The sequence below is a fragment of the Hyperolius riggenbachi genome, chromosome 3, assembly GCF_040937935.1.
Source record: "Hyperolius riggenbachi isolate aHypRig1 chromosome 3, aHypRig1.pri, whole genome shotgun sequence".
NCBI lineage: Eukaryota > Metazoa > Chordata > Amphibia > Anura > Hyperoliidae > Hyperolius > Hyperolius riggenbachi.
The window spans coordinates 109311818-109338112 of record NC_090648.1 but is presented as its reverse complement, the minus strand read 5'-3'; the positions used below and the strand labels follow the sequence as shown (position 1 = coordinate 109338112).

Below are 26295 nucleotides of genomic sequence, written 5' to 3'. Positions count from 1 at the left end.
ACCCAAGTCTCCCAGCGGCGATTTCTCTCGTACATCTCCAGGTGTATTGTTATTAGGGGGGGGGGGGGGGGGGGATGTGGGACTTGTAGTTCCGTAACAGCTGGAGGGCCAAGTTTGCCCATGCCTGCTCTAGAGCATGCATCAAATGAACTGATCTGGCATTTTGTTGATGTATTAGTTACTTTCGTAGTTCCCATTCATTGATCTAAGTCTCAGTGTCAATGATCGCTGGCATCAATGAGAACAGTAGCATGTATTTTTTTAATACTATAATGGCTGAAAACTGAGAAATGATTTTTCCATTTTTAAAATGCTTTAGAATAAAATAATTCTTCACAAAATGTACCGCCCGAAGAAAGCCTAATTGGTGGCGGAAAAAAAAAAGATTGTTTTATTGTGATAAGTAGTCATAAAGTTATAGGCAAATTAATGGGAGGAGCGCTGAAAGGTGAAAATTGCTCTGGCACAGAAGAGGAAAACCCATCAGTGGTGAAGGGGTTAATTGCTAAGCATTGGGCTGAGCTCAGCGAGGTAGTAAGCAGGTCCTGGTACCCATGTATGGCCATTATTGCCTTAGATAACATTAGAGCATCTTGGAAGAGATCCTGTTTACAATGATGGATGGATCCCAAGGCTGCTTTCATGCTCCTGTCCTCGTATGGCCTCCATTACAAGGCTTGTAGGTAATCTAACATGAGGAGGTTATGGCTTCCCATGCGGGAGCTCCTAACTTACACCTGGTCTCAGGAAACCAGAGGCAGATGTGAACCACAAAGGTTGGGATGTGATAATCAGATTATACAGTATGCAGCTATGTGAGATCTGACATGATAAGAGGTCGGTGAAATAACTGTACACAAAGGCTTCTCCTGCTGCTCAGGAATTTAATATAAGGACATAATGAAGCTCACCCCTCTGTGTAATGAATACAGAGGACAATCATAGCGGCGCGCAATATACCCCCCGTGCACAAATTTCAAAGTGCTAACAAAACATTGACGCTCTCTGCATACACAGATGTTATAGATTTCATTGTAGGGGGCATATGTGGTCAAGTTTCTGCGCTTGATCTGAGGAAAAGCTGGAAATATTAATTCACACCACAGCCGAAAAATTCTCATATTCTCATCAAAGACCTTTTTATAATAATCAAGCCCCCACGCGGCTGTTACCTTATGTAACCTATGTGCAGCTGAATGCCATTCAAATACAATGATTATTGTGTGCACTCCCTCCATATGGGTTCCTAAGCGCCCTACAGACTCCCCTGGCAGGGCACTTAAAGGCCTTGGATTTCATTACATTTAGTTACTGTATCAAAATACTATTACTATGATCATTATTACACATATATAATATACACCTATACAGCGCGTACAATTTGTCTGAAGTACAATACAGTGTGCAATGAACAAGTCACTGCACTGTCTGTTTTTTAACTACTGCACCAAGTGCAGTATAATCATGTCCTGGGAAACTTCATTTGAAGTCCCAGGGTCGTGAAAATTAGTCAATGGCCCGACCTACTGTTACGAATCAATGGTAACGCAGTTCCCATTCATTAACCTAAGTCCCTGAGTCAATGAACGCTGGCATCTATTAGATGCCTGCGTCATTGTATCTTCCGGTTGTTACACTGTCTTGCATCATTCCCATATATATAGGGACTGAACTTGTTCAATAATCATGCCAAGCGGTATATTGCCGTTATTTTGTGCGGGCTTATAAATAGTGATCGACACAAAACTGAAAAAATGCACCTTTATTTCCATATAAAATATTGGCGCCATACATTGTACTAGGTGTCAGGAACCGGCCCGCGGCACGCCTGCGTATACGGTTCCCGACTGCGGGTTTGACCAGATCAAGCGGGGAGCAGCCTTATTCGAGCTAAAACAAGGCTGGGACCCCTCAGAACACCTCTCACTGCCACCACTAGCGGTTCGCTAGACACTTCCACTCTGCTGTTGAGTCCTCAGCGCGCAAACCGCGTTTTCGTATTCGGGTCAGCTTTGCGCTTAGGCCGAAGACGGGAACGCCACGCACCCACACACAAACAGTTGCAATCTTACACTGTAGTGAAGCAAAACCACTAACAGTCGTTCCGAACGATACTGTTGGCCACTCAGCTGTTCAGCTACTCGCACTGGCGTTTTCGTACGTTGGGTCAGCTGCGCGCTTTAGGCCAATGTATGACAAACGCCCCACACACAATGCAATTACAATCTTATACGGTAGTGTCGCTCAATCATACAATCAGGCACGGACTTATACACACTTCAATCTCTTCTAGGCTATGAGTGTTAGTTTAGTACAGCAGAAGTCAAGCTTATTAAATAATAATTTCATATTCCAGGGAAAAAAGTGGAACAATGCAGAACAGAATATATACAAAAGATTACAAAAACAAAGTAAAAAGTTACAAAGATAAAAGTTACAAAAATACACAAACGGATATCTGCGTAAAAATAAACGGGGGAAAATAAAGATAGTTACCAGCTTAGGTTAGAACGTTGTTTGACGGGAGGACGCCGTTTTTCGACCAGGAGTCGCGATCATCCCTAGCTATTCGCTACCTCCAAGAGAAGATAGCTGTGCCTGTTCTGGACTACCTTAAATAGTCTGAAGTGTCCCCTGGGGCATTTAATGTCCAGCCCACAGGAACTAATGCAATTTCCCCGTTTGTGACATCACCGAACGCTTGTCATAATCTTCCTGTGATATGCAAACTTCAAAGGGTTCCTGTTTCAGCTTTTTGAAGGTTGTCGATTTCACAGGTAAGATTGTATCCTGAGAACAATAAGTGTCCTGTTTACACTTACAAATTTCAAAGCAATTCCCTTTCCAGCCCACTATTCAGACATAATTCAATTTCCACAGGTAAAAAATGGTATCAAAAGAACTTCACCCCTTCACCCACTTCCAGTAGGCTGTCATGTACATTTCAAACATTCCTGTGTTAGTCTCCAGACTCTGGTAGTCTTGCTTTGTGTATTGAGACAATGGGCCGTCTCCTGAGTTCAAAAAGCCATTCAGATAATCCCATTAGCAGGGAACCACTCTCAGAGGAACTGCATACAGAAACTCAAAGTACTTCATATGGTCAAGACAATCACCCATTTCCTTGCCCCAAGCAACTCAAGGCAACAGCTCCCTTCTAGCAGACCTACACGGAACACAGGCAGAAAAATGAAAGAATATGTTCCTGTATTCCTAACATCATCAGCACCCCAATATATCACCACACTAGGGGAAAATGTAAAAAATGTTGCAATAACCGGGACAAATGGGCAAATAAAATGTGTGGGTTTTATCCACAGTAGAATGTTTTATTTTAACATTATAAAGGCTGAAAATTGAGAAATAATGTTTTTAATGTTTTTCTTATTCCAATTAAAATGTGTTTAGAATAAAATTATTCTTAGCATAATGTACCTCCCAAAGAAAGTCTAATTTGTGTGAAAAAAAAACAAGATATAGATCATGTCGTTGTGATTAGTTGTGATTAAGTTATTGGTGAAAGAATGGGAGGAGTGCTGACAGGTGAAAATTGCTCTGGTCCTGAAGGGGAAAAAACCCTCAATAGTCAAGTGGTTAAAGGGGCCAATAGTGGCATATATAGAGACCTGTACCCACAGCCCACATTCAGTACTGTATGTATAATAATCACATGATACAAATGAACAAAACAGGCTATCCCAGAATGGCGAGAGAGAGCTTAGAAAAAAGGACAGGTTGAGTCTTCTACTCAGTTCTGTGCTTTTGGAAAAGCAGTTCCCCACAGCATGGAGGGCTTCCTTTTATAGCACTTTTGAGGCAACATTAAACTATGGTTAATCCAGATTAGTTGTACAGCGTACTTTTTTTTACTAAAAATCAGAAGTCCAACTTTAAAGAAAGTCTGAACTGGTCCCAAGATGGCTAAACTACACACGACAAATTGTGTTGTATAGGATTTTAATACTTACAAGCTCCCCCATTAGATATGGCACTTCTCATGTATGCTCCCGGCTGTGGCTGCTGTGCATTGCCGGGCGGGCGCATGGACATACTTGGGGCGCAGAGTGGCAGAGCAAGATCATCCACAAGGCAATTCTAGGCAGTTGTCTAGAGCCCGGGGAGAGTTTACAAGGCAATTCTAGTCAGTTGCCCAGGGCTTGTGGAAAGTCTGGGGGCCTAGTCAGGTGACTAACAGTGGTGGGGAAAAACTGCTTTCTTGTCTAGGGCCCCATTTTATCTTAATCCAGGGATGTCAAACCAGGCCTATGAGGGCCGAGGTCCTCACACATTTTGACACAGCTAAAATTCATTGAGGAGTCTGAATCAGGAAAAGTGTGGTAAAACACATTCCTCTTTTTCTCAGTCCATCCTAAACACTGGCATGGAGCTGGCTCTCCAGGCCTGAAGTTCGACACCTGTGTCTTATTCCAATCCTGCAGAGAGGGACAGAGCATGTACTGCTCCTTCGGATTCTATTCGGCTGCCTACAATTAGAGTCAGGAATGGTAGACAGGAGGAAAGTGCAGCACAACAGAGGGGAGCACATCCTAACAGGGTTTCTTGTAAGCATTATAACCCCATAAAACACAATTTGCAATTGCTATTCTATATATTTACCCCACAACACAATGTCCCAGCACATAATTTCTCAAGCTTTTTTTTTTTTTTTTAACTGATCTACTGCTACGATATTTTAATCTTTCAAAACGGTCTTCCATTTGAAAACAATTTTAATGATCGTAACCAAACATTCAAATAGAGCAAAATTTGGCTAATAGGGTTTGTAATCCAAACCAAAAATCCTTGAGAACATCAATCATCTTTCCAGCTGAGTGAGCAGGTGCATTGTTCATCAAAAAGAGAACCTCTTTCAACAGCTTCCCTCATAGGTTTCCTTTCAAGGCCTCCTTTATTGGACACAGCAAGAGTAGTATGATTATGAACGGTGTTCCTTTTGAAGACAGTCTTATCTTAATACTTTCCTCAACTCAACCCATTAAAGGGAAGGTTCAAGCAAAATAAAAAAATGAGTTTCACTTACCTGGGGCTTCTCCCAGCCCCATGCAGCCATCCTGTGCCCTCACAGTCACTCACTGCTGCTCCAGTCCCCCACTGGCAGCTTGGCGACCTCGGAGGTCGGCGGGACGCATTGCGTACATTTTTACGCATTCCCGCTAGTGCAGGAACATTAACACATGCATTTTTACGCGTTACCGGTTCAATGCGTAAATTTTTACGCAATGAACCAGTAATGCGTAAAAATGTATGTGTTAATGTTCCTGCACTAGCGGGAATGCGTAAAAATGTACGCAATGCGTCCCGCCGACCTCCGAGGTCGGCAAGCTGCCAGTGAGGGACTGGAGCAGCAGTGAGTGACTACGAGGGCACAGGGTGGCTGCATGGGGCTGGTAGAAGCCCCAGGTAAGTGAAACTCATTTTTTTATTTTGCTTGGACATTTCCTTTAAGAAAAGACCAGCCATGAATTTTCTTGCATTTCCTCAACTTGAGGACCATCTCCGCAAAGATAGTTGTCTGGCCTAGTGGTCTAACCCCATTTAATCATCAGTGATGTGTTGTTCCAAAAGCTTATCTCCAGATTGTTCAAAGTACTGCAAAAGAAACCTGGAGGCATCCACTTAATTCCATTTCTCTTTGACGTTTAAACATTGTGGCACCAACTTGGCTGACAGCTTCTGAATACCCAGCCAGCTGCTCAAGAATTACAGACCCAGTGGGATCCCTAGATATCGTGTATCCCTGGATATAGTGCATCAGCAATGGTTTTAGCCAGGGGCGTCGCTAGCCCTGTTTTAGGGGGGCACGTGCCCCCAATCTTTCCTGGGGTGCCACGGATCTCCGCCCGGCCGCCCCCTCTGTCAAGACTCAGCGGCTCCCTCCAGCCGCCGCGTCACTGACAGTCTAGACCTCAGGATCAGGCGGCGAGCAATCGTGCGGGCGCTAGGACCCAGCGCCCGCACTGATATGCGGAAGTGACATCACTTCCGCATATCGAGCGGGTGCGTCCAGCGCCCGCTCGTACATCTGGTCGGGTCGCCGCTGATCCTGAGGTCTGCTGAGAGGTAGGGGGGGGAGCGGCGGCGGCTAGAGGGGGGGCCTCCCTGTCACTCACTCACTCACTCCCTAAAGGGGCTCCCTGGCACGCACTCACTCCCTAAAGGGGCTCCCTGGCACGCACTCACTCCCTAAAGGGGCTCCCTGTCACTCACTCACTGCCTAAAGGGGCTCCCTGTCACTCACGCACTCCCTAAAGGGGCTCCCTGGCACGCACTCACTCCCTAAAGGGGCTCCCTGTCACTCACTCACTGCCTAAAGGGGCTCCCTGTCACTCACTCCCTAAAGGGGCTCCCTGTCACTCACTCACTCCCTAAAGGGGCTCCCTGGCACGCACCCACTCCCTAAAGGGGCTCCCTGTCACTCACTCACTCCCTAAAGGGGCTCCCTGTCACGCACTCACTCCCTAAAGGGGCTCCCTGGCACGCACTCACTCCCTAAAGGGGCTCCCTGGCACGCACTCACTCCCTAAAGGGGCTCCCTGGCACTCACTCACTACCTAAAGGGCCTCCCTGTCACTCACTCACTACCTAAAGGGCCTCCCTGTCACTCACTCACTGCCTAAAGGGGCTCCCTGTCACTCACTCACTGCCTAAAGGGGCTCCCTGTCACTCACTCACTGCCTAAAGAGGCTCCCTGTCACTCACTGACTTCCTAAAGGGGCTCCCTGTCACTCACTCACTTCCTAAAGGGGCTCCCTGGCACTCACTCACTGCCTAAAGGGGCTCCCTGTCACTCACTCACTTCCTAAAGGGGCTCCCTGGCACTCACTCACTTCCTAAAGGGGCTCCCTGGCACTCACTCACTTCCTAAAGGGGCTCCCTGGCACTCACTCACTCCCTAAAGGGCCTCCCTGTCACTCAATCACTCCATAAAAGGGGCTCCCTGGCACGCACTCACTCCCTAAAGGGCCTCCCTGTCACTCACTCCCTAAAGGGGCTCCCTGGCACGCACTCACTCACTAAAGGGGCTCCCTGGCACGCACTCACTTCCTAAAGGGGCTCCCTGGCACTCACTCACTCCCTAAAGGGCCTCCCTGTCACTCACTCACTCCCTAAAGGGCCTCCCTGTCACTCACTCACTCCCTAAAGGGCCTCCCTGTCACTCACTCACTCCCTAAAGAGCCTCCCTGTCACTCACTCCCTAAAGGGGCTCCCTGTCACTCACTCACTCCCTAAAGGGGCTCCCTGTCACTCACTCACTGCCTAAAGGGGCTTCCTGTCACTCACTCACTGCCTAAAGGGGCTCCCTGGCACTCACTCACTGCCTAAAGGGGCTTCCTGTCACTCACTCACTGCCTAAAGGGGCTCCCTGGCACTCGCTCACTACCTAAAGGTGCTCCCTGTCACTCACTATCGGGGTCCCTGTCACTCACTACCTAACTGGAGGCGCCTGTCACTCACTAGCTAACCTGGGGGTCCCTGTCACTCACTACCTAACTTGGGGGGCTACCATATTAAGGGGGCATTCTGCCTATTTATGTGAAATGCTGTCTATTTATGTGCCTCATGACTGCTGAATGTGTCTTGTTGGGAGCCTTATGATTTGTTGGGGGCCTCATGATTGCTGAATTTGTCTTGTTGGGGGCCTCATGATTTGTTGGGGGCCTCATGATTGCTGAATTTGTCTTGTTGGGGGCCTCATGATTGCTGAATTTGTCTTGTTGGGGGCCTCATGATTTGTTGGAGGCCTCATGACCTCCCCGCCTGGTGCCCACAGGTGCCACTGATCTCCAAGGACCCTAGAAACGCCCCTGGTTTTAGCCGAAATCTGTCACAATCAGGCCATGAACATAATCCACAATATGAGGAGTTTACACTTTGGAAGGCTGTTTAGACCTTGCTGTGCTCTACACAGTTGGGTATGATGGACTTGTCGCTCAACATTTGCATCAGACACTCAGATTTTCCATGAAGTTTTCTCCCACAGGAACAGGAACTTCACAAAGTGATAAAATTATCAGAATTTTAAAGTGGGTCAGACCAAGAAATGTTCAACACCCCTCATACAGCAGTTGCTGGATAGTGTAATGGTTAAGGGCTCTGCCTCTGACACAGGTAACCTGGGTTCCCATCTCGGCTCTTCCTGTTCAGTAAGCCAGCAATTATACAGCAGGAGACCTTAGGCAAAACTGCCTATAGAGCGCACCCTACTGGCTGAAGCTCTAGCACTTTGAGTCCACCAGGAAAAAAGCGTGATATAATTGTTCTGTCTTAATAACCACCATCAGATATTATTGCATAAAAAGTTTGAGAACCAACAACAACAAATAACATTTGTAAAGGCCTTTTCTCCCGTGGGACTCAAAGCGCATAAGCATGGCTCCGACCATCGTGGTACAGAGGAAGAATTTTAAGTCTGGAAATGTCAGGCTAAACAGGTGGCTTTTCAGTCTGGATTTGAATAGCTCCAGGGATGGTGCTGTCTTTACTGGGTGTGGTAGGGAGTTCCAAAGAGTAGGGGCAGCATGACAGAAGGCTCTATCTCCAGATTTTTTGAGGTGCACTTTGGGAGTGACCAAGTTTATAGAACTTGCTGATCTGAGATTGTGAGAGGTGTGGTGCAGCTTCAGCAAGTCCTTCATATATCCAGGGCCCAGATTGTGCAGGGATTTGAATGTCAGCAGTCCAACCTTGAAGAGTATTCTCCATTCTACTGGTAGCCAGTGCAGTGAGCGAAGGATCGGTGTAATGTGACAGAGGCGAGGCTGGTTTGTTAGCAATCTGGCAGCAGTATTCTGCACTAATTGCAGGCGATGCAGGTCCTTTTTGGGGAGGTCAGCATAAAGGGCATTGCAGTAGTCCAGCCGTGATGTGATGAAGGCGTGGACTAGGGTTGGAAGATCCTCTGGGGGAATCAGATGTTTCATCTTTGCAATGTTCTTCAGATGAAAGTAGGAAGATTTAACTACAGATGAAATTTGGTTTTGGTTTCTGAAACTCAATTCCCCATCGATTAGTACGCCAAGGCTGCACATAAGGTTGGAGCTGTTTATGTCTGAATTCCCAATCCTGATTGGAGTTGCTTTAGGATAGAGCTGTTTTGATGGCGAGTGCTGGCTTTGGACAAACAGGACCTCAGTTTTGTCAGCATTCAGTTTCAACCAGTTATCATTTATCCATGCCTGTAGCTCAGCTAAGCAAGAGTTTATTTTTGGAGTAGGGTCTGTTCCACCAGGTTTGAAGGACAGGTATAGCTGTGTGTCATCGGCGTAGCAGTGGTACGTCAGGCCATGACGTTGGATAAGTGTACCAAGTGGCAACATGTAGATTGCAAACAGCAGAAGGGATAGGATTGATCCTTGTGGCACTCCGAATTGTAGAGGTGCAGGTTTGGACATTATAGGACCTAGGGATACTCTCTGTGTTCTGTCAGTCAGGAATGATCTGAACCACTGGAGGACTGATCCACTGATGCCACAGTAAAGTACTCCTGCAGTCTGTTAAGCAGGATTTCGTGGTCAACTGTATCTAAAGCCGCTGAGAGATCCAACAGGATTAGGATGGAGCATTCCCCTCTGTCCCTTGCCATGAGCAGATCGTTGCAGACTTGGATGAGGGCTGTTTCACAGCTGTGGTGTTTCTTAAAGCCAGATTGTAGAGGATCCAGGATGTTGTTTACTGAGAGCCTGGTTTTAAGTTGCAGATAGACAGCCTTTTCAATAACTTTACCTAAGAAAGGGAGGTTGGAGACAGGTCTGTAGCTGCTCATAGCATCTGGATCCATGGAAGGTTTTTTTAAGAAGGGGCTTGATGATTCCTTCTTTTAGAGAGGTAGGAAACCTCCCTGCTTGCAGAGAGCAATTTACTATTTTGTGAAATGCTGGACCAAGCAGGTCAGGGCATTTCAGCATATGTTTAGTTGGTCCAGGTCGCAGGTTGTCTGGCGGAGGAGACGAAGGATGTCTGAGATCTCTTCCTCACTAATACTTTTGAAGTCAGTCCAGGGTATTAGGTTGTTTTTGCAACCATTTCCAGGAGTTGAATAAGTCTTAGGTGCTGTGGACTGAATGAGAGACCGAATAGAGGATACTTTGTCAGCAAAGTAGCAAGCAAATTTCTCGCATAGCTCCTTTGAGGGAGTTATAGTAGGTTTTAGACAGGATGGGTTACATAGTCTATCAACTGTGCGAAATAGTTGGGCTGGCCTGTTGGTGGCCTTTGCGATCTCCTGTGATAGGTAGGAGGATTTTTTCTTGGTGATCGCATTTTGGTAGCTTTCCAGGTGAGAGACAAGGGTGTGTTTATCTTTTGAATTCTTAGATTTTCGCCACTTCCTTTCTAGGCTGCGCACTTCTTTCTTTAGGTCCTTTAGTGAGCTGTCAAACCACCGTGCATGGTGAAGTGGTGTAGACCGTTTAATGCGAACTGGAGCAAGGGCGTCATAGGCAGATGACACTGCATGGTTGTACATCAGGACCATGGAGTCTGGGTCTGCGCAATGATTGGTTAATGCGTCGAAGTTGAGGGTATTCTGAACGTGCTGGGGTGAGACATCTTTCAGATTTCCCTCTGTGTTTTATCGCTGGTGCTGTCAGAGAGAAGTGGATGGTGTGGTGGTCTGACCATACCACTGGGTTTATATCCATGTGTGATATTAAAAGTCCGGAATGAAATATAAGATACAGGGTGTGCCCTTTCTTGTGGGTGGGGGAGGTTGACAGCCTGAGAGAAACCCAGTTCACTCATTATGAGAAGTAGTTCACGTCCTAGGCGGGAGTCGTGATCTTCCACCCATGCATTAAAATCTCCCAGGATGATCCATCTAGGGTGTTCCACTGTTAGGCAGGATAAGAGTTCAGATATTTCCTTAAGAAAGGCTGGACCATTTTCTGGGGGACGGTATATGAGCAATATGTTGATGTTTGTCTATGCTGACAGTTGGGCTGCAAGACATTCAAAGGTTTCAGTGGGGCCTATGGGCAGGGGCCTTATGTTCAACGAGGATCTGAAGATATGGCAACCCCCCCACCCTTGCGGACTTGTCTCTCACAGTGCAAGACTGAATAATTGGTCGGCACGGTTGCTTCAAGAGTTGGGCCTGCATGTTTCCCAAGCCAAGTCTCTGTCAAAAAGGTCAAATCAGAGAGCTCTATTAGTTCATGTATAGTTGCAGTCTTAGTGCACTGGCTGGGATTTGAACCAGGGACTCAGCGCTGCAAGGCGAGAGAGCTTATCACTACACCACCGTGGTTAACCAGTGCAAATTACCATCCCAGGGACCTAGCGCTGCAAGGAGAGAAAGAGATAACCACGGTGGTGTAGTGATAAGCTCTCTCGCCTTGCAGCGCTGGGTCCCTGGTTCAAATCCCAGCCCGTGCATTATCTGCACCAGTTTGTATGTTCTCCCTGTGTCTGTTTGGTTTTCCTCCGGACATTTCAGTTTCCTCCAATATCCCAAAAACATACAGATAAGTTAATTGGCTTCCCCCTAAATATTGGCCCAAGACTACGATACATACCCTACACCAGACATACACATATGACTATAGTAAGAATTCAATTGTGGGTCCCTCTAAGGGACAGTTAAGTGACAAGACAATATGCTCTGTACAGCACTGCGTAAGATGTCGGCGCTATATTAATACTAAATAATAATCCCATTAAATGTGTGGTTATATACAGTACGTCTACCATACAGAGTTAAATTCTTGAAGAGCCTCAGTCTGGGGAGACGGAAACTGAGCCATGAGCGAAACAAGAACTCAGCAGATGTTCTGTTCTCCGATCTTCTCCTCGAAAGGGAAAGAATGGCCGTTTGTAGTTAGTCTGTAATGCTTTCAGGATGCAGCTTGGCGTACACAATAAAACCGAGAAATCAGATGAGTGTCAGCTGCCTGACTCACTTTTAAATGGGAAATCTTAACTTTCATAATATTCCAGTCACAGTTTATAGTACCTGCACACAAACGCTAATGCCATTTCCTTCAGTTGTCTAATCTCTTTCCCATCCTTTCACTTAGTAAATGTAGGAGTGGAATACAAGATCCTGCACTTTTTCTTGGCTATTTGGATATATTTTAGCATTTAACTCCTTTGCATTTATATTAAACCACAACATTCTGCAGCATTAGCCCTACAGGTTCCATTTTTCATGCAGTCACATTTCTTTCAATTTCAATCCATTTTTAACCTGTTTCTTAAAGGATACCACAACTGAAATGTGACATAATGAGATAGACATTTGTATGTACAGTGCCTAGCACACAAATAACTATGCTGTGTTCCTTTTTTTCTTTCTCTGCCTGAAAGAGTTAAATATCAGGTATGTAAGTGGCTGACTCAGTCCTGACTCAGACAGGAAGTGACTACAGTGTGACCCTCACTGATAAGAAATTCCCCTTTTTTACCTCTTTCTTGCTCTCAGAAGCCATTTTCTGCTAGGAAAGTGTTTTATAGTTGGAATTTCTTATCAGTGAGGGTCACACTGTAGTCACTTCCTGTCTGAGTCAGGACTGAGTCAGCCACTTACATACCTGATATTTAGCTATTTCAGGCAGAGAAAGAAAAAAAGGAACACAGCATAGTTATCTGTGTGCTAGGCACTGTACATACACATGTCTATCTCATTATGTCACATTTCAGTTGTGGTATCCTTTAACCTCCTGAGCGGTATGGACGAGCTCAGCTCGTCCATCACCGCCGGAGGCTGCCGCTCAGGCCCTGCTGGGCCGATTTGCACCAAATAAAGTGCAGCACACGCAGCCGGCACTTTGCCAGCCACGTGTGCTGCCTGATCGCCGCCGCTCTGCGGCGATTCGCCGCGAGCAGCGGCGAAAGAGGGCCCCCCTAGCCGCCTGAGCCCTGCGCAGCCGGAACAAAAAGTTCCGGCCAGCGCTAAGGGCTGGATCGGAGGCGGCTGACGTCAGGACGTCGGCTGACGTCCATGACGTCACTCCGCTCGTCGCTATGGCGACGATCTAAGCAAAACAAGGAAGGCCGCTCATTGCGGCCTTCCTTGTTTATTCTGGGCGCCGGAGGCGATCGGAAGAACGCCTCCGGAGCGCCCTCTAGTGGGCTTTCATGCAGCCAACTTTCAGTTGGCTGCATGAAATAGTTTTTTTTTAATTAAAAAAAAAACCCTCCCGCAGCCTCCCTGGCGATCTCAATAGAACGCCGGGGAGGTTAAAGGACAACTGAAGTGAGAAGAATATGGATGCTGCCATTTTTTATGTCCTTTTAAACAATACTAGTTGCCTGGCAGCCCTGCTGATCTATTTGGCTGTAGTAGTCTGAATAACACCAGAAAACAGCATGCAGATAATCTTGTCAGATCTGACAATAATATCCGAAACCCCTGATCTGCTGCATGCTTTTTCAGGGTCTATGGCTAAAAGTATTAAAGGCAGAGGATCAGCAGGATAGGCAGCTGGTATTGCTTAAAGGGAACCAGAGACCCCAGAAAAAGATTCTATACATACCTGGGGCTTCCTCCAGCCCCATACGCACGGATAGCTCCCACGCCACTGTCCTCCGCTTCCTGTATCCGGCGGTACCAGGTCCCGTAGGTTCGTCCAGTCGGCGGCAGCACACGGCCAATTGTTCGAATCACAGGGGCTCCCGGAATACTCTTACGCGTGCTGCTGCCTACTGCGCAGCCGCACGCGTAAGGGTATGGAGGGAGCCCCTGCTCATGCGGACAATTGGCCGCGTCCGCCGGAAGTGACGGGACCCGGTACCGGCGGATCCAGGAAGCGGAGGACGGCGGCGTGGGAGCAATCTGTGCGTATGGGGCTGGAGGAAGCCCCAGGTATGTATAGAATCTTTTTTCTGGGGCCTCTGGTTCCCTTTAAAAGGAAATACATATGGCAGCCTCCATATCCCTTTCACATCAGTTGTCCTTTAAATCAGATAACCAGGATTTTTTTTGCAGGACTTCTTTCCAACATGCCTCTCCCATTTACCTGGTCTGTGGTGAAATTATTTAGCCTCTTCTGATCCGATCTCCAAGGTTTTCTGGAGAAGGACAAAACATCATTGTGGTAGTCTGAGCTCCTTTCATACCTCTTCTCATTCTTCCCTGTGAATAAGTATGGCTATGACAGCCATTTGCCTTCCCACCTACCTCAGTAGGACGTGGTGGGATGCAGACTGGAACTAAAGTGGGATACTGTACAGGTGGTTGTGGGCTAAGCTCCTGCTTACCCTACCAAGTCCATGGAAGGAGGCATGGGCCACAGTTTGATGGAACCTAGGTTCTTAACATGTGGTACGCGTACCCCAGGGGGTACTTCTGATGCTTCCAGGGGGTACTCAGGCTTGATATACTTAACCAAGAATAACAAATTTAGAGTTTAGAAAATGATAAATCTTATTTAAACACCACCAAATTACTGTTTAGCTAATTAAAAGCAATGATAAATGTTTGGAAATTGTTTAGAACCAATTGTTCAGCTATAGATAAACCCCTTTATCTTATCTTTTGTGACTCTCTTGCAACTGGCAGAGTCCCAGTGGATTGGCGTACAGCCCACGTTTTCCCATTATTTAAGAAGGGCAAAAAATCTGATCCAGGAAATTATAGACCTGTAAGTTTAACATCAGTTGTATGCAAACTATTTGAGGGGTTACTAAGAGATACTATACATGACTTCATAGTAGAAAATAATCTTATTTCTCAGCATCAACATGGGTTTACTAAAGACAGGTCCTGTTTGACTAACATGCTCAGCTTTTATGAGGTAGTGAATGCTAATATGGATATTGGGAATGCTGTAGATGTGATATACTTGGACTTTGCAAAGGCCTTCGACACTGTTCCCCACTGTTCCCCACAAAAGTTGAGGATGCAAGGACTGGGGAAGAGTCTGTGTTCATGGATAGGGAACTGGCTAATGGACAGAAAACAAAGCGTTGTGGTCAATGGATCGTACTCAAAATGGGAGACTGTTAGCAGTGGGGTCCCACAGGGGTCTGTTCTGGGTCCAGTGCTCTTCAATTTATTTATTAATGACCTAGTAGATGCAGTAGTGAGCAATGTTGCTATTTTTGCAGATGATACAAAATTGTGCAGAATCATCAACTCTCAGGAAGATAGTGTCATATTGCAACAGGATCTGGATAGGATGGCTATATGGGCACATACATGGCAGATGAAATTCAATGTTGACAAATGTAAGGTCATGCATTTTGGACGTACTAATGGTCTAGCACCATACAAAATAAATGGGATACAGTTGGGGACATCAAACTTGGAGAAGGACTTAGGAGTACTCATTGACAACAAGTTAAATAATCGTACTCAATGCCAAGCAGCTGCAGCTAAAGCTAACAAAATTTTGGGATGCATTAAAAGGGAAATAAAAACTCGAGATGCTAGCATAATATTGCCCCTGTTTAACTCTCTAGTAAGGCCACATCTGGAATATGGAATTCAGTTCTGGGCACCACATTACAAAAAAGATATTGCAGTTTTAGAGCAGGTGCAGAGACGAGCAACAAAATTGATGTGTGGGATGGAAGGTCTCACTTACCAAGAAAGGTTAGATAAACTGGGTTTATTTAGTCTAGAGAAAAGACGCCTTAGAGGGGATCTAATTAACATGTATAAATACATCAGAGGGCAATATAATACCTTGGCGGATGAGCTTTTTGTCCCTAGGCCTTCTCAAAGGACTAGAGGACATGATCTGCGCATGGAGGAAAAACGTTTTAACCATTTATTTAGGAAAGGGTTCTTTACAGTAAGAGTGATTAAGATGTGGAATGCATTGCCACAGGAAGTCGTTATGGCAAACTCTATACCTGCATTTAAAGGGGGCTTAGATGCTTTCCTTGCGTTGAAAGACATCCATGGCTACAATTACTAGGTAATGCCTAATGATGTTGATCCAGGGATTTTATCTGATTGCCATCTGGAGTCGGGAAGGAATTTTTCCCTTTAGGGGCTAATTGGACCATGCCTTGTAAGGGTTTTTTCGCCTTCCTCTGGATCAACAGGGATATGTGAGGGAGCAGGCTGGTGTTGTACTTTATACTGGTTGAACTCGATGGACGTATGTCTTTTTTCAACCAAAATAACTATGTAACTATGTAATTATGTACTACAATTAAATATATATTTGACAGGGGTTACTTGTGATAATTTTTACTTCGCTCGGGGGTACTTTGTGAATACAGGGTTTTAAGAGTGGTACATACCAATAAAATGTTGAGAAACACTGCAATATAGGACTGGAGGGGAAAGGGGGGGGGGGCAATTTGATAAAGGAGGGGAAAGAAAATCTTGGATCTGGGCTTATGTCCAAGCAATGACCAGTGAAAAATAATTTAGGATCGGATTTGGAACAAGAAGGGATATTGCACAATAGTGGAAACACATTCAGTTCAAAGGCACATTATTATTATTATTGCATAATGTTGCATTAAAAGAACATAAAATATGTAAAACTAAAATAGGCAGATTCTCTACTTGTCTACTAAAAAACAATTGAGAGCAATTCCCAAATTCAGACCATTTCGGTTGCAATACATTTAACTTCTGGATCCATTTAGTTTCACACAGAGTTCTAACAACATTTCCGCCTCTCCATTGCCCAAAAAGTTCCCTTGGATCTCCGATATGCATCTTATCAAAATGGTCTGAAACACCATGGCTTTTTTGCTCAATTTTTCATAATGGCTATATTTTAGCCTATTCGTCTTTTCAATGGTCTGCCCGTGCGTTCCACCTATTGTAATCAGCACAGGCAGACCAACATATAAACCACGTTTTCTGACTGGCACGTTATGATTTGGTCAATCTTATAACAACAACCGGCCATTGCAATAAAATGTCATCTTTTTTTAATAAAATTCACCGATTTTACACTCTTTGGCTCTCTTACACAGATAGAACCCTTTGAAACCTGGAAAAACAGTCCTTTGTCCTTTTATCGCCAATACAACTTTTTACTAAAGGTGTTGACTTTTTTTTTCCGGTTTCCTACACACAATTTTTTTGTTTCCACTGTATAATCCAAAATCACAATTCACAAACCTTATGTATTGCCTCACCTTTTGTTTCTTCCCTATTACAGTAGGTTGACCGCTTACAATGGCAGTGTTCTCTGTTTGTGTCTTGTGCTGAATACGCATCTGACAACCAGAAAGATGGACCCCAGCGACGTTCCTCGAGGACGAGCTATCTTCCTGCGGGCGGGTACATGCAACGGCACATGACGGCGCAAACAGGAAGTCAAGTGATCGCAATACTTTGTGCAGTGTCATCAGGGATTTTGAAGAACTGAACCGCCGTGACGGTTATCGCCTCGCACCACCAAACGTCGTTCGTGTAATGACACACCTGTACCCAGTCGTGAGCTCATAGGGACAATCTCTTGTCACTCAAAAAAAAATCGCCGTTGTCGGAAAAATGGTGTAGTGGGTATGGTCCTTTATATATTGGGATTAACAAAGCATAGAGCAATTTACAAGTCACTTAAACAATGATGTCGTCTGCCAATGTCTATATTATATACGAATGTCTGTATTTTAGGATACCAGTTTTTGCATTATGTACAGGTTTACTGCTCTTTCTAATGCCAATGGCGATATATAAATCATTAATAATAATAATGATAGGACTGAAAAAAGACATTCAATAAAAAAGGAAACCAGAGCTGACTCAAAGAAAAAGTTTGATACATACCTGGGGCTCCCACGCCACCGTCCTCCGCTGTCTGCAGCTCCGGGACCGGGTCCCATCACTTCTGTTAGTTGCGGCCAGTCTGACGTAAGAGAATTGCGCTCTTTGCGTATCTCTCCAGCAGCCGCTGGATAGGTAGAAAGTGCACTCCTCCTGTGTAGACTGGCTGAAGTGACTGGATCCGATACCGGAGCTGCACGCAGCAGAGGACAGCGGCGTGGGAGTGATCAGAGTCGGAGGAAGCCCCAGGTATGTATCAAACTTTTTCTTGGATTCAGCTCTAGTACACTTTAACCTACCCAGCGTTCAATTTCCCCAGGATTTCTGTGCAAACAGTGATAAAATTTATTTGTAAAACTTTTTTTTTCCTGTAACTTGCCAAAATGTGTCAAGCAAGGGTCTAGTATACAGTGCAGGAGAGTATTGATGTGTATGCATGTTTATACTGTTCACAGCATGTTTTTTTGAACGGACATTTCTGTCCATACCGCTAGGGAGGTTAATGACAGGAAATAACTTATGATGTAAATTAAATTTAATTTGTAAAGTTATTTATATGGATCTATATACCACATAGCTAACAAATTGAGGAAAAGGACATTTTCTTTAAATTACAGGCAACCCCTTCAAACATTTGGGATCTACCTTTTACCTACAGAATATGATTGCCTTTGTTTTGTAATAATTTTTATTCATTTGTCCCACTTTATACATTTGTGAAGACACCTCCTAGTGGTCCCACTTGGGATTTTTAGTAAAAATCAGAATTAATAACTAGCAACAGAAGCACTTGAAGCTCCGCCTCCACAGACCATTGCAGAAACATGGATGCAAGGACAAGCCATGTGTACGTTTATGTATCCACTGGCAGACAGAGGGGCAGACAGGGAGGTGGGCCATGTAAACAGTGTCATTTAAAGTGTACCCAATGTTTCATGTGACACGAGATAAACATGTTTATGTACAGTGCAAAACATAAATAACCAGGCTGTTTTACTTGTATTTTCCTGTGTGAAAGAGTTAATTTTTAGGCATGGAAGCGACAGCTTCTGTCTTGTCAGGAATATAGTAAACATTATATAGCATGTATGTGCATGGATGAAGCCAGTGGCAAACACTGATAGGTAAAGTTATGCAGCATGGGGCACAGCGCTGGGGTTCATGTTCTTTGCTCGTCCCAATACTGCACACAGTTACCGCCGCAAACCCGATCAAACATGTCGGACCTACATCTTGCAGCATGTCCGATCAGCCTGAAATTGGTCACATCGTCAGAGCATGTGCTTGGAGGCACTGATTTTCATCTGATTCTATTATAATAATCGAATCAGATAGTCGATCGGCCGACAAGTCTCCAGATGTCCGGCCACCTTTAGCATCTATGCAGGGTTGGCACTTTTGCTAGTTAAGCTGACACATATGCCATTTCACTTATCCCCAACAATCCCCTATATACATCTCTGGAGGTCATGTGCCTCTGGAGCAGAACAGCACTAAAGCGTATTTCCATCTGTCTGACTCATAAAGGAAACAGAGTCCTTATAACGTGACTGTAGTCTGCCTTTCTGTGATGCTTGCATGAAAGTCCCATAGTGTGTTACTTGAATATCTAGACATATTCTATAGGATTATTACCTTCACACAGGTAGGCTGCACAGCCGGACACTAATAGAAACACCAGCCTGAGGATACAGAAGTCACATCTGGGACATTTACTAGGATGTGGGCCTTGCTGATCAAAGCCTCAATCTGCAGCAAACCTACAAAACTGGGAAAAAAGTGCACGTCAAGAACTTTTCAAATATACGGCAACTATTACAGCATATTACAGGCAATACTGATTTATAATTTGTTATTTTTGTACAGAACGTTGTTCTTTAAAGTGACACTGAAGCAAAAAAAAACAAAAAAAAAAAAACAAACCATATAACGATATAACAATATAACGAATTGTATGTGTAGTACGGATAATTAATAGAACATTAGTAGCAAAGTAAAGAGTCTCAGTTTTATTTTCAGTTATGCCTCGTATAGCTGTTTTTCTATAACACTGCATCATGCTTTAATATTTGCAGTTTACAAATGACACTCTGCATTTTAAATTATGAAACAGAGCGGAGCGAAGGACCCTTTGAACCTCCTAGCATTAAAACCTTAAACAAGACAAGTTGGGATATGTGCTTCAGTAAATAGCATTGCTCTGACTAAAATAGTGGCAGAGCTCAGAGACGCACTTGTATAGATAACTGAAGTTTCTTAACTCTTCCTGTAGTGGAAACAATATGAGACTGTTCTTTGCTACCAATTATCTATTTCTTAGCTGTTCTACGCATACAAATCATCTCATGTTTATTTTCACTTCAGATTCCCTTTAAAGCGGTATTGAGGGCAAGGAGGTACAACCAATCTTGTATGGGAAAAACAATCACTTCCAAAGGAAGGCTCCTGCTGGTCCTGGACCCACTAATTTCTTCCCTGGTGGCTTCACCCCGATGCTGCCGTTTCAGCAGTGAAGGCACTAAAGCTGCTGCTGTGTTTTTATGAATTGGCTTTCACTTCTTTGTGTATTTTTGGATTGTTTATATTATACTATGAAGCAGGGCTGTGTAGTCGGTACAAAAATCTTCCGACTCCAACTCAGACTCCGCAGTTTATGAAACCACTGACTCAGACTCCAACTCCGGGTACCCACAATGACTCCTAAGTATTAGAATCCTTAGTCTAATACTTACCAGGGCTGTGGATTTTGTACAAAAGTCATCAGACTCCTCAATTTATAAAATCACAGACTCCGGGTACCCAAAATTGCTCTGACTCCGTCTCCTTGACTCCACAGCCCTGCTATGAAGACCCGGATTTACCTCAGAGGATCCTATAGGAACAGTTTTCCTGCCACCTTAGACTTCACCCTCCATGAACCTACAAACCTCCACGAATCTGCACAACTGTGCTGGCTGTCACTTCTCCTTTACTTCCCCTGCCCGTCATAAGTAGCTTAATTTGCCCCTTAGCCAGAAGTACCCTCAATCTTAAGTAGCAAGAGGTAAAAAAAAACAGTATTAAAGTGAACCAGAGATGAAGCACCTTCATGTATTTTACCATATATATCAATCAGTGGGAACATTGGAGAAAACGCCTACCCTGCTCTCTCTTTCATTCTTCACTGCTTAGCCTGCTTGTTATCAGCTCTGATAAAATCCCCAACTGAGCATTCAGTGTGGCTTTGCTCAGGAATCATTATAGCCGAGTCCGTCTTCTCTGATGTCTTTTGGAGCCCAAGCCTGCCCCCTTCTAGATCTGCTAGAATGACTCAGCTATAATGATTCCTGAGCAAAGCCAGAATGAATGATCAGTCGGGGATTTTATCAGGGCTAATAACAAGCAGGCTGAGTAGTGCAGAATGAAACAGAGAGCAGGGTAGGTGTTTTCTCTAATGTCAGTAAAAGGTAGAGGAGATGAAGCTTCAGCACTCTCAAGATGACAGCAGGGGACTGGACTTGACTATAATCAGCATGGGACTGTGGCAGTGTAATCCCCTTTAAGAGCCTGCACAGGCTGTATGGCAGCAAGCAACTTGGTGTGGGAGGGAGAGATGAAATTGAGCCAGCACTGCAATTCGGGTGGTTTATTGATTAAATAGGTAAAAACAGAAGCACTTACAGTCAGCAAAGTCGGATGCAAAGCGGGAAGGTGGGCGCCAGGTCTATGTCCCCCTGCGCAGGGGGACATAGACCTGGCGCCCACCTTCCCGCTTTGCATCCGACTTTGCTGACTGTAAGTGCTTCTCTTTTTCTCTAATGTTCCCACTGATATATATGGCAAAATACATAAGGGTGCTTTGTCTCTGGTTCACTTCAAGTAACTAGGAGGTGCCTCTGGCAGAAGGTAGATCTGGTCAGTGGAATGCCGAGAGCTACGCAAGTAACCTCTCTTTTACACTTCGTTCAGGACTTTGCATAGGGAAGAAGGCACTTGGGGAAGGGGAATGAGCCACCTCTCCATCATGCACCTACAGTGCCTTATGGTAAATCCGGCCCTGATGCTGTGGATTTTTTGTTATAACCTATGGACATGGGTACTCTACATTATCAGCACATGCACTTTATTAATATGCTAATGTTGTTCTATTATATATGAGCGCTTTAAAGAGAAACTCCAACCTAGCATTAAACTTTATCCCAATCAGTAGCTGATACCCCCTTTTACATGAGAAATAGAATGCTTTTCACAAACAGACCATCAGGGGGCGCTGTATGACTGATTTTGTGCTGAAACCCCTCCCACAAGAAGCTCTGAGTACTGCAGTACTCTGGGCAAGCTGCCACAATGTAACAATGTTCACAGACAGGAATTAGCGGTTTACAGCTGTCTCTAACAGCCAAAACAGCTAGGAGCAGCTACATAACCTGCCCACAGTAAAAATGTCACCATGTAATAAATGTCAGAATGTAAATCGGGGAGAGGAAAGATTTTACAATGAGTAAACACTGATTAAATCATATATACATAATTATGGTAAAAAATGAAGCACTTTTTTTACTACATTTTCACTGGAGTTCCTCTTTAAACTGTCCCCATTAATTTCCATTTCATAACAAGGTAACTTGGCAGTTAATTAGGCTGGTCCCTACAGCATAAAAAACAAACATCTGTGTGAACCAGCCATAAAGTTCTGCAGGACTGAACCGCTGCACAGATCTTGGACGCTGCAGATTATTAATTTATCTTTGAATGCGGAGATAAAGGCAGTGAGAGCTTCTGTGTGCAAGGCAGAAAGATAAGCAGAAAAATCTAAAAATAACAGAGTGGTTCTTACAGGGGGAACTAGATATTACAATATTATGCAGGATAGCAGCATCCAGCACACAGAGGAGAGAATTAAGATTTTTACACAGATGAAATTAGGCCCGGTTCACATTGGCGTTCTGAGCCAAAAGGATCTGGTGAACGGATCCCACCTCCACTTCACTGGATCCGGATGGCTGTCTGTGGCCCAGTTCACATAGTGAAAAATGATCTAATCAATGATTGATTGGATCCATTTTTACGCAGCAAATACATACCTTATTTTCAGTAGTAGCCGGCGGTAGAGGCTTCCTCTTCTTCCGCTGTGACTACACAGCGCGTCATGTGACTAGTCTCTACGGAAGCCTCTACTGCCGGCTACTACTGAAAATAAGGTATGTATGAACCCTCCCTCACACACCCTCCCGTTGCTAGATTCGTGCCTGCACATGCCCCCATCCTGCATGAAAAGATGAGTTTCTTCGCTAGTGTGAAGAAACGTTCCGCTTCTCATTGCCCCAATGCTGCAGTATTTTTTGTCCAAATCTGTTCCGGTTGCCTGTTCTGGGCAAAACAGTCCGGAAAATTAGGGCCTGCAGCATTTTTTTAGATCCGTGGACTGGAACGTACGGAACGTACCAACGGAAACATGTGAATGGATCCATAGGTTAACATTGGATCCATTCACATCCATTCCGTTTGTACAGTATACGTTCCAGTTCCGATCCGGAAAAACCGCTAATGTGAACCGGGCCTTACTGTGGTTCAAAGGCATGCGGGATAACTTATACAGAGTGTAAGAAGAGGCGACTACAATGGTTTTGCATCACTCTTTATTTTGGGAATGTGTACAAAGCCGCAATCATGTAAAATGACATGCACAGATTCACTATTGCACATGCACATATTACATAGCGTTATGTTACTATGTTCATACACTACAGACACATACAGCAAGTATTCCAAAATAATTTACGTGGACTCAAAACTCCATATTTTCATCCAAAAAGTTACAGGCTTCTCTTAAAACGAAAATTCTGGCCCTGTCTACTCCCCTCCACATAACTAACTTTATTATATAAAGATTTCAAAGTGCTTTTCCATAAGTGAAGTGAATAGTGCAGCTTATACAATCTGAATTTGCGTAACATGGTGGTTATTACGCCATAACTCATACAACGCCTAATAAAAAGACTCAGCATTAGGTGTACACAGGATATTGCTGGTAGCGTTATAGTAGATATTAGGACTGGTTTACACTACAAGGGCTTTTTTAAGTGCTTGTAATTTGAAAAGTGCTTGCTAATTTAATGCTATGTGTGTGATCCAACTTGCTATATGTGATTTTGAAAGATCATATCCTACATTACATTAGCAACAGCTTTTCATATGTCTGGCACTAGAAAATAATCCGATAATAATCCGAACATTTAAATAGCGCTTTTCTCCTGTTGGACTCAAAGCGCTCAAGAGCTGCAGCCACTGGGACGCGCTCAAGAGGCCACCCTGCAGTGTTAGGGAGTCTTGCCTTGAACTCCTTACTGAATAGGTACTTGACCTAGCCAGGATTCGAACCCTGGTCTCCCATGTCAAAGGCAGAGCCCTTAACCAGTACACTATCCTGCCACTGTAAAAGCGCTCCTAGTGTGAACCAGTCCTTAACGTGAATACTCTAACATGATCATATGCAAAATTACACAGCGATTTGAGCCACAGCAACCAAAGAAAAAAACGTAGTGCTTTTTTTTTTTTTTTTTTATTGTGCATTTTAAAAGATTTGGACAGTAACAGCCACACACCTCATTCCATCTGTTGCATCTTCCAGTTGCTACACATCTCATTCTATACCTGGCATCTTCCAGTTGCTACAACATGGCAGTTGAAAGGGAAACCTACAAAGAATGAGACTCCATATTGAAGGTAGTAAAGCATGCTCATCATTCAGCATAATTTGGCCGTTACCCACAGTAACTTATTTGTTTCTACCACACGTATGGTAGGAACAGATTAGTTGCCATGGGTTACAGCCCATCTTCCTTGCTCAGGCTAGCTGCACTTTAATTATCACAGTTTGCCAGCACAGGAGAATATCAGGCTCTCTTTAGACCACTGCATAAAGTTCTATCACTACTAAATACAGAGTCTGAATTATTCAACACCTCCAGGGATCCCATGGAAGAAGGAAGTGGATCCGGCCCCAAGTTTAGGGACTGGATCTGTGTCTGGCCACCGGTGATCCATTTACTTGAGTGCCATGCCTAATCTAATGATACCCGAAACATATTGGCACCGGAATAGTGCAGCCACGTCAGAACTACCTTAGTCAATCATCAAAAAACCGGCACTTCCTTGTGAACTTTACTTCAAGACAAAAAACCTAGAAGCCAACGTTTTGGGACCACACCGGGTCCCTTGGTCAAGGCAAAAAATTGTTCAATGGCAACTGTCTACCGCTCTGAACCGTACCAAACAGGGAAGACTCTGGTGCATTGGCCTCTGTGCAGCAGCACGGTTGCCACATCTGATTTGGATATGGACGTAGCATGCTGTGGAAATAGGTCCTAATTGGTTATCCTCAAAACATGATGGGGCCGATACACCAAGACAGGTGAAAAGGAAGCTGCAGCAATAGTGGAAAAGGTTTCTGATTGGAGCAGCAGTGGTAGAGTTGTCCACCAGTTTTCTTGGCACCAGTCTCAGTACGATGTGAAGACTGGTTTGGGAAGCACAGAATTCGGTTCTGATAGCTCTGGTGAACCCTGTAGTGATCTGTAGGCCGGTGACTGTAGCAGAGAGGTACTCTGATCAACAGTTCTTCATAAAGAGGAAAATTGCTTTACAAATACATTCAATAAAGAACCAAAGAACATAACAGTGATATTGCCTTCTAAAAGTGAATACTCAAAGGCAACCCGTAGCCAGGCAACTTCAATACTTTAAGGCTGGCTTTACACTTGTGCGATGCGGTGCAAGCACTGCAGAAACCAGTCTTCATATGACCCTACACCACCATGATCTTATGCATAGCGCCACCCCCCGCTCAGTGTCATACTTGCTGCTGGGCAGGAAGTACATCACTGGGATTCCAGTCGGTGCGCAGTGCATCACACAGTGCTCCCATCGTTTACACTTATTGCATAATTCATTGGCTTGCATTGCTGCATAATGCATGTTGGTAGGCACGGATTATGCAGCAACGCGTTACAAACTTTTTATCGGGAATGTGGCATTTTTATACTTTCGGCACATCGCGTCACGTTAAGTGTGCAAGTCTTTTATAGACTTGCACGGCCCTGGTGGCTGGCATGCGGCAGGGAAGCGTAAGGCGGGGAGACGCAATAGGTGTGCAATGGTCATAAAAGACCACATAGAAGGCATCCTGCACCTTTCGCTCACTTCAGGTCCACCATTTAAGAACCATTTAGGTTTGGCAGCTAATAGATTATCTCTCACACTGATTGGGATTGGCTGTGCCTGCTGCCTGTCATCTCTAACAGCCAATAAAAAAAACAGTGCTGTAAAGTGGGAGTCTTATCAACTGGATTATTGAAATGGCTTTTGAGAAAAACGTATCTCTGCAGAGGCGCTGGAGTTGTAAGAAAATGAGAAATCATCATTTTGATTGTGAATCTCTTATAAATGTTAAAAATACCTCCTAAAGGGGTTGATTAATCAAACATTGGTCATATTAGCATGCACCCACAGCGCTTGGTGATATTACCATGACCTCAGCATGTAATGACTGCGAGATAAGCTAGTAGCGTGACCTGCAGTACTCCAGTAGCATGACCACTGACATGGTAATATGCGTA

General features: G+C 44.6%; 1 protein-coding gene across 3 annotated transcripts in view; it reads right to left on the bottom strand.

Annotated features, from left to right (window-relative positions):
* The window catches only part of ELMOD3 (ELMO domain containing 3), a 117024-nt gene that overhangs the window by 50036 nt on the left and 40693 nt on the right, over nt 1–26295 (bottom strand). The window contains exons 14-15 of one of the 3 annotated variants that reach the window (XR_011030215.1): nt 24283–24375; nt 19334–19466 (exon numbers count right to left, since the gene is read on the bottom strand). Coding sequence is in view for 1 of the 3 variants with exons in the window: in XM_068274757.1 (XP_068130858.1) it covers nt 24326–24375 (50 nt within the window). In the remaining 2 variants the exon portion in view is untranslated. Of the gene's footprint in view, nt 1–19333; nt 19467–23302; nt 24376–26295 lie in introns of those variants that run through there. The other 2 variants (XR_011030216.1, XM_068274757.1) reach the window with 2 other exon arrangements.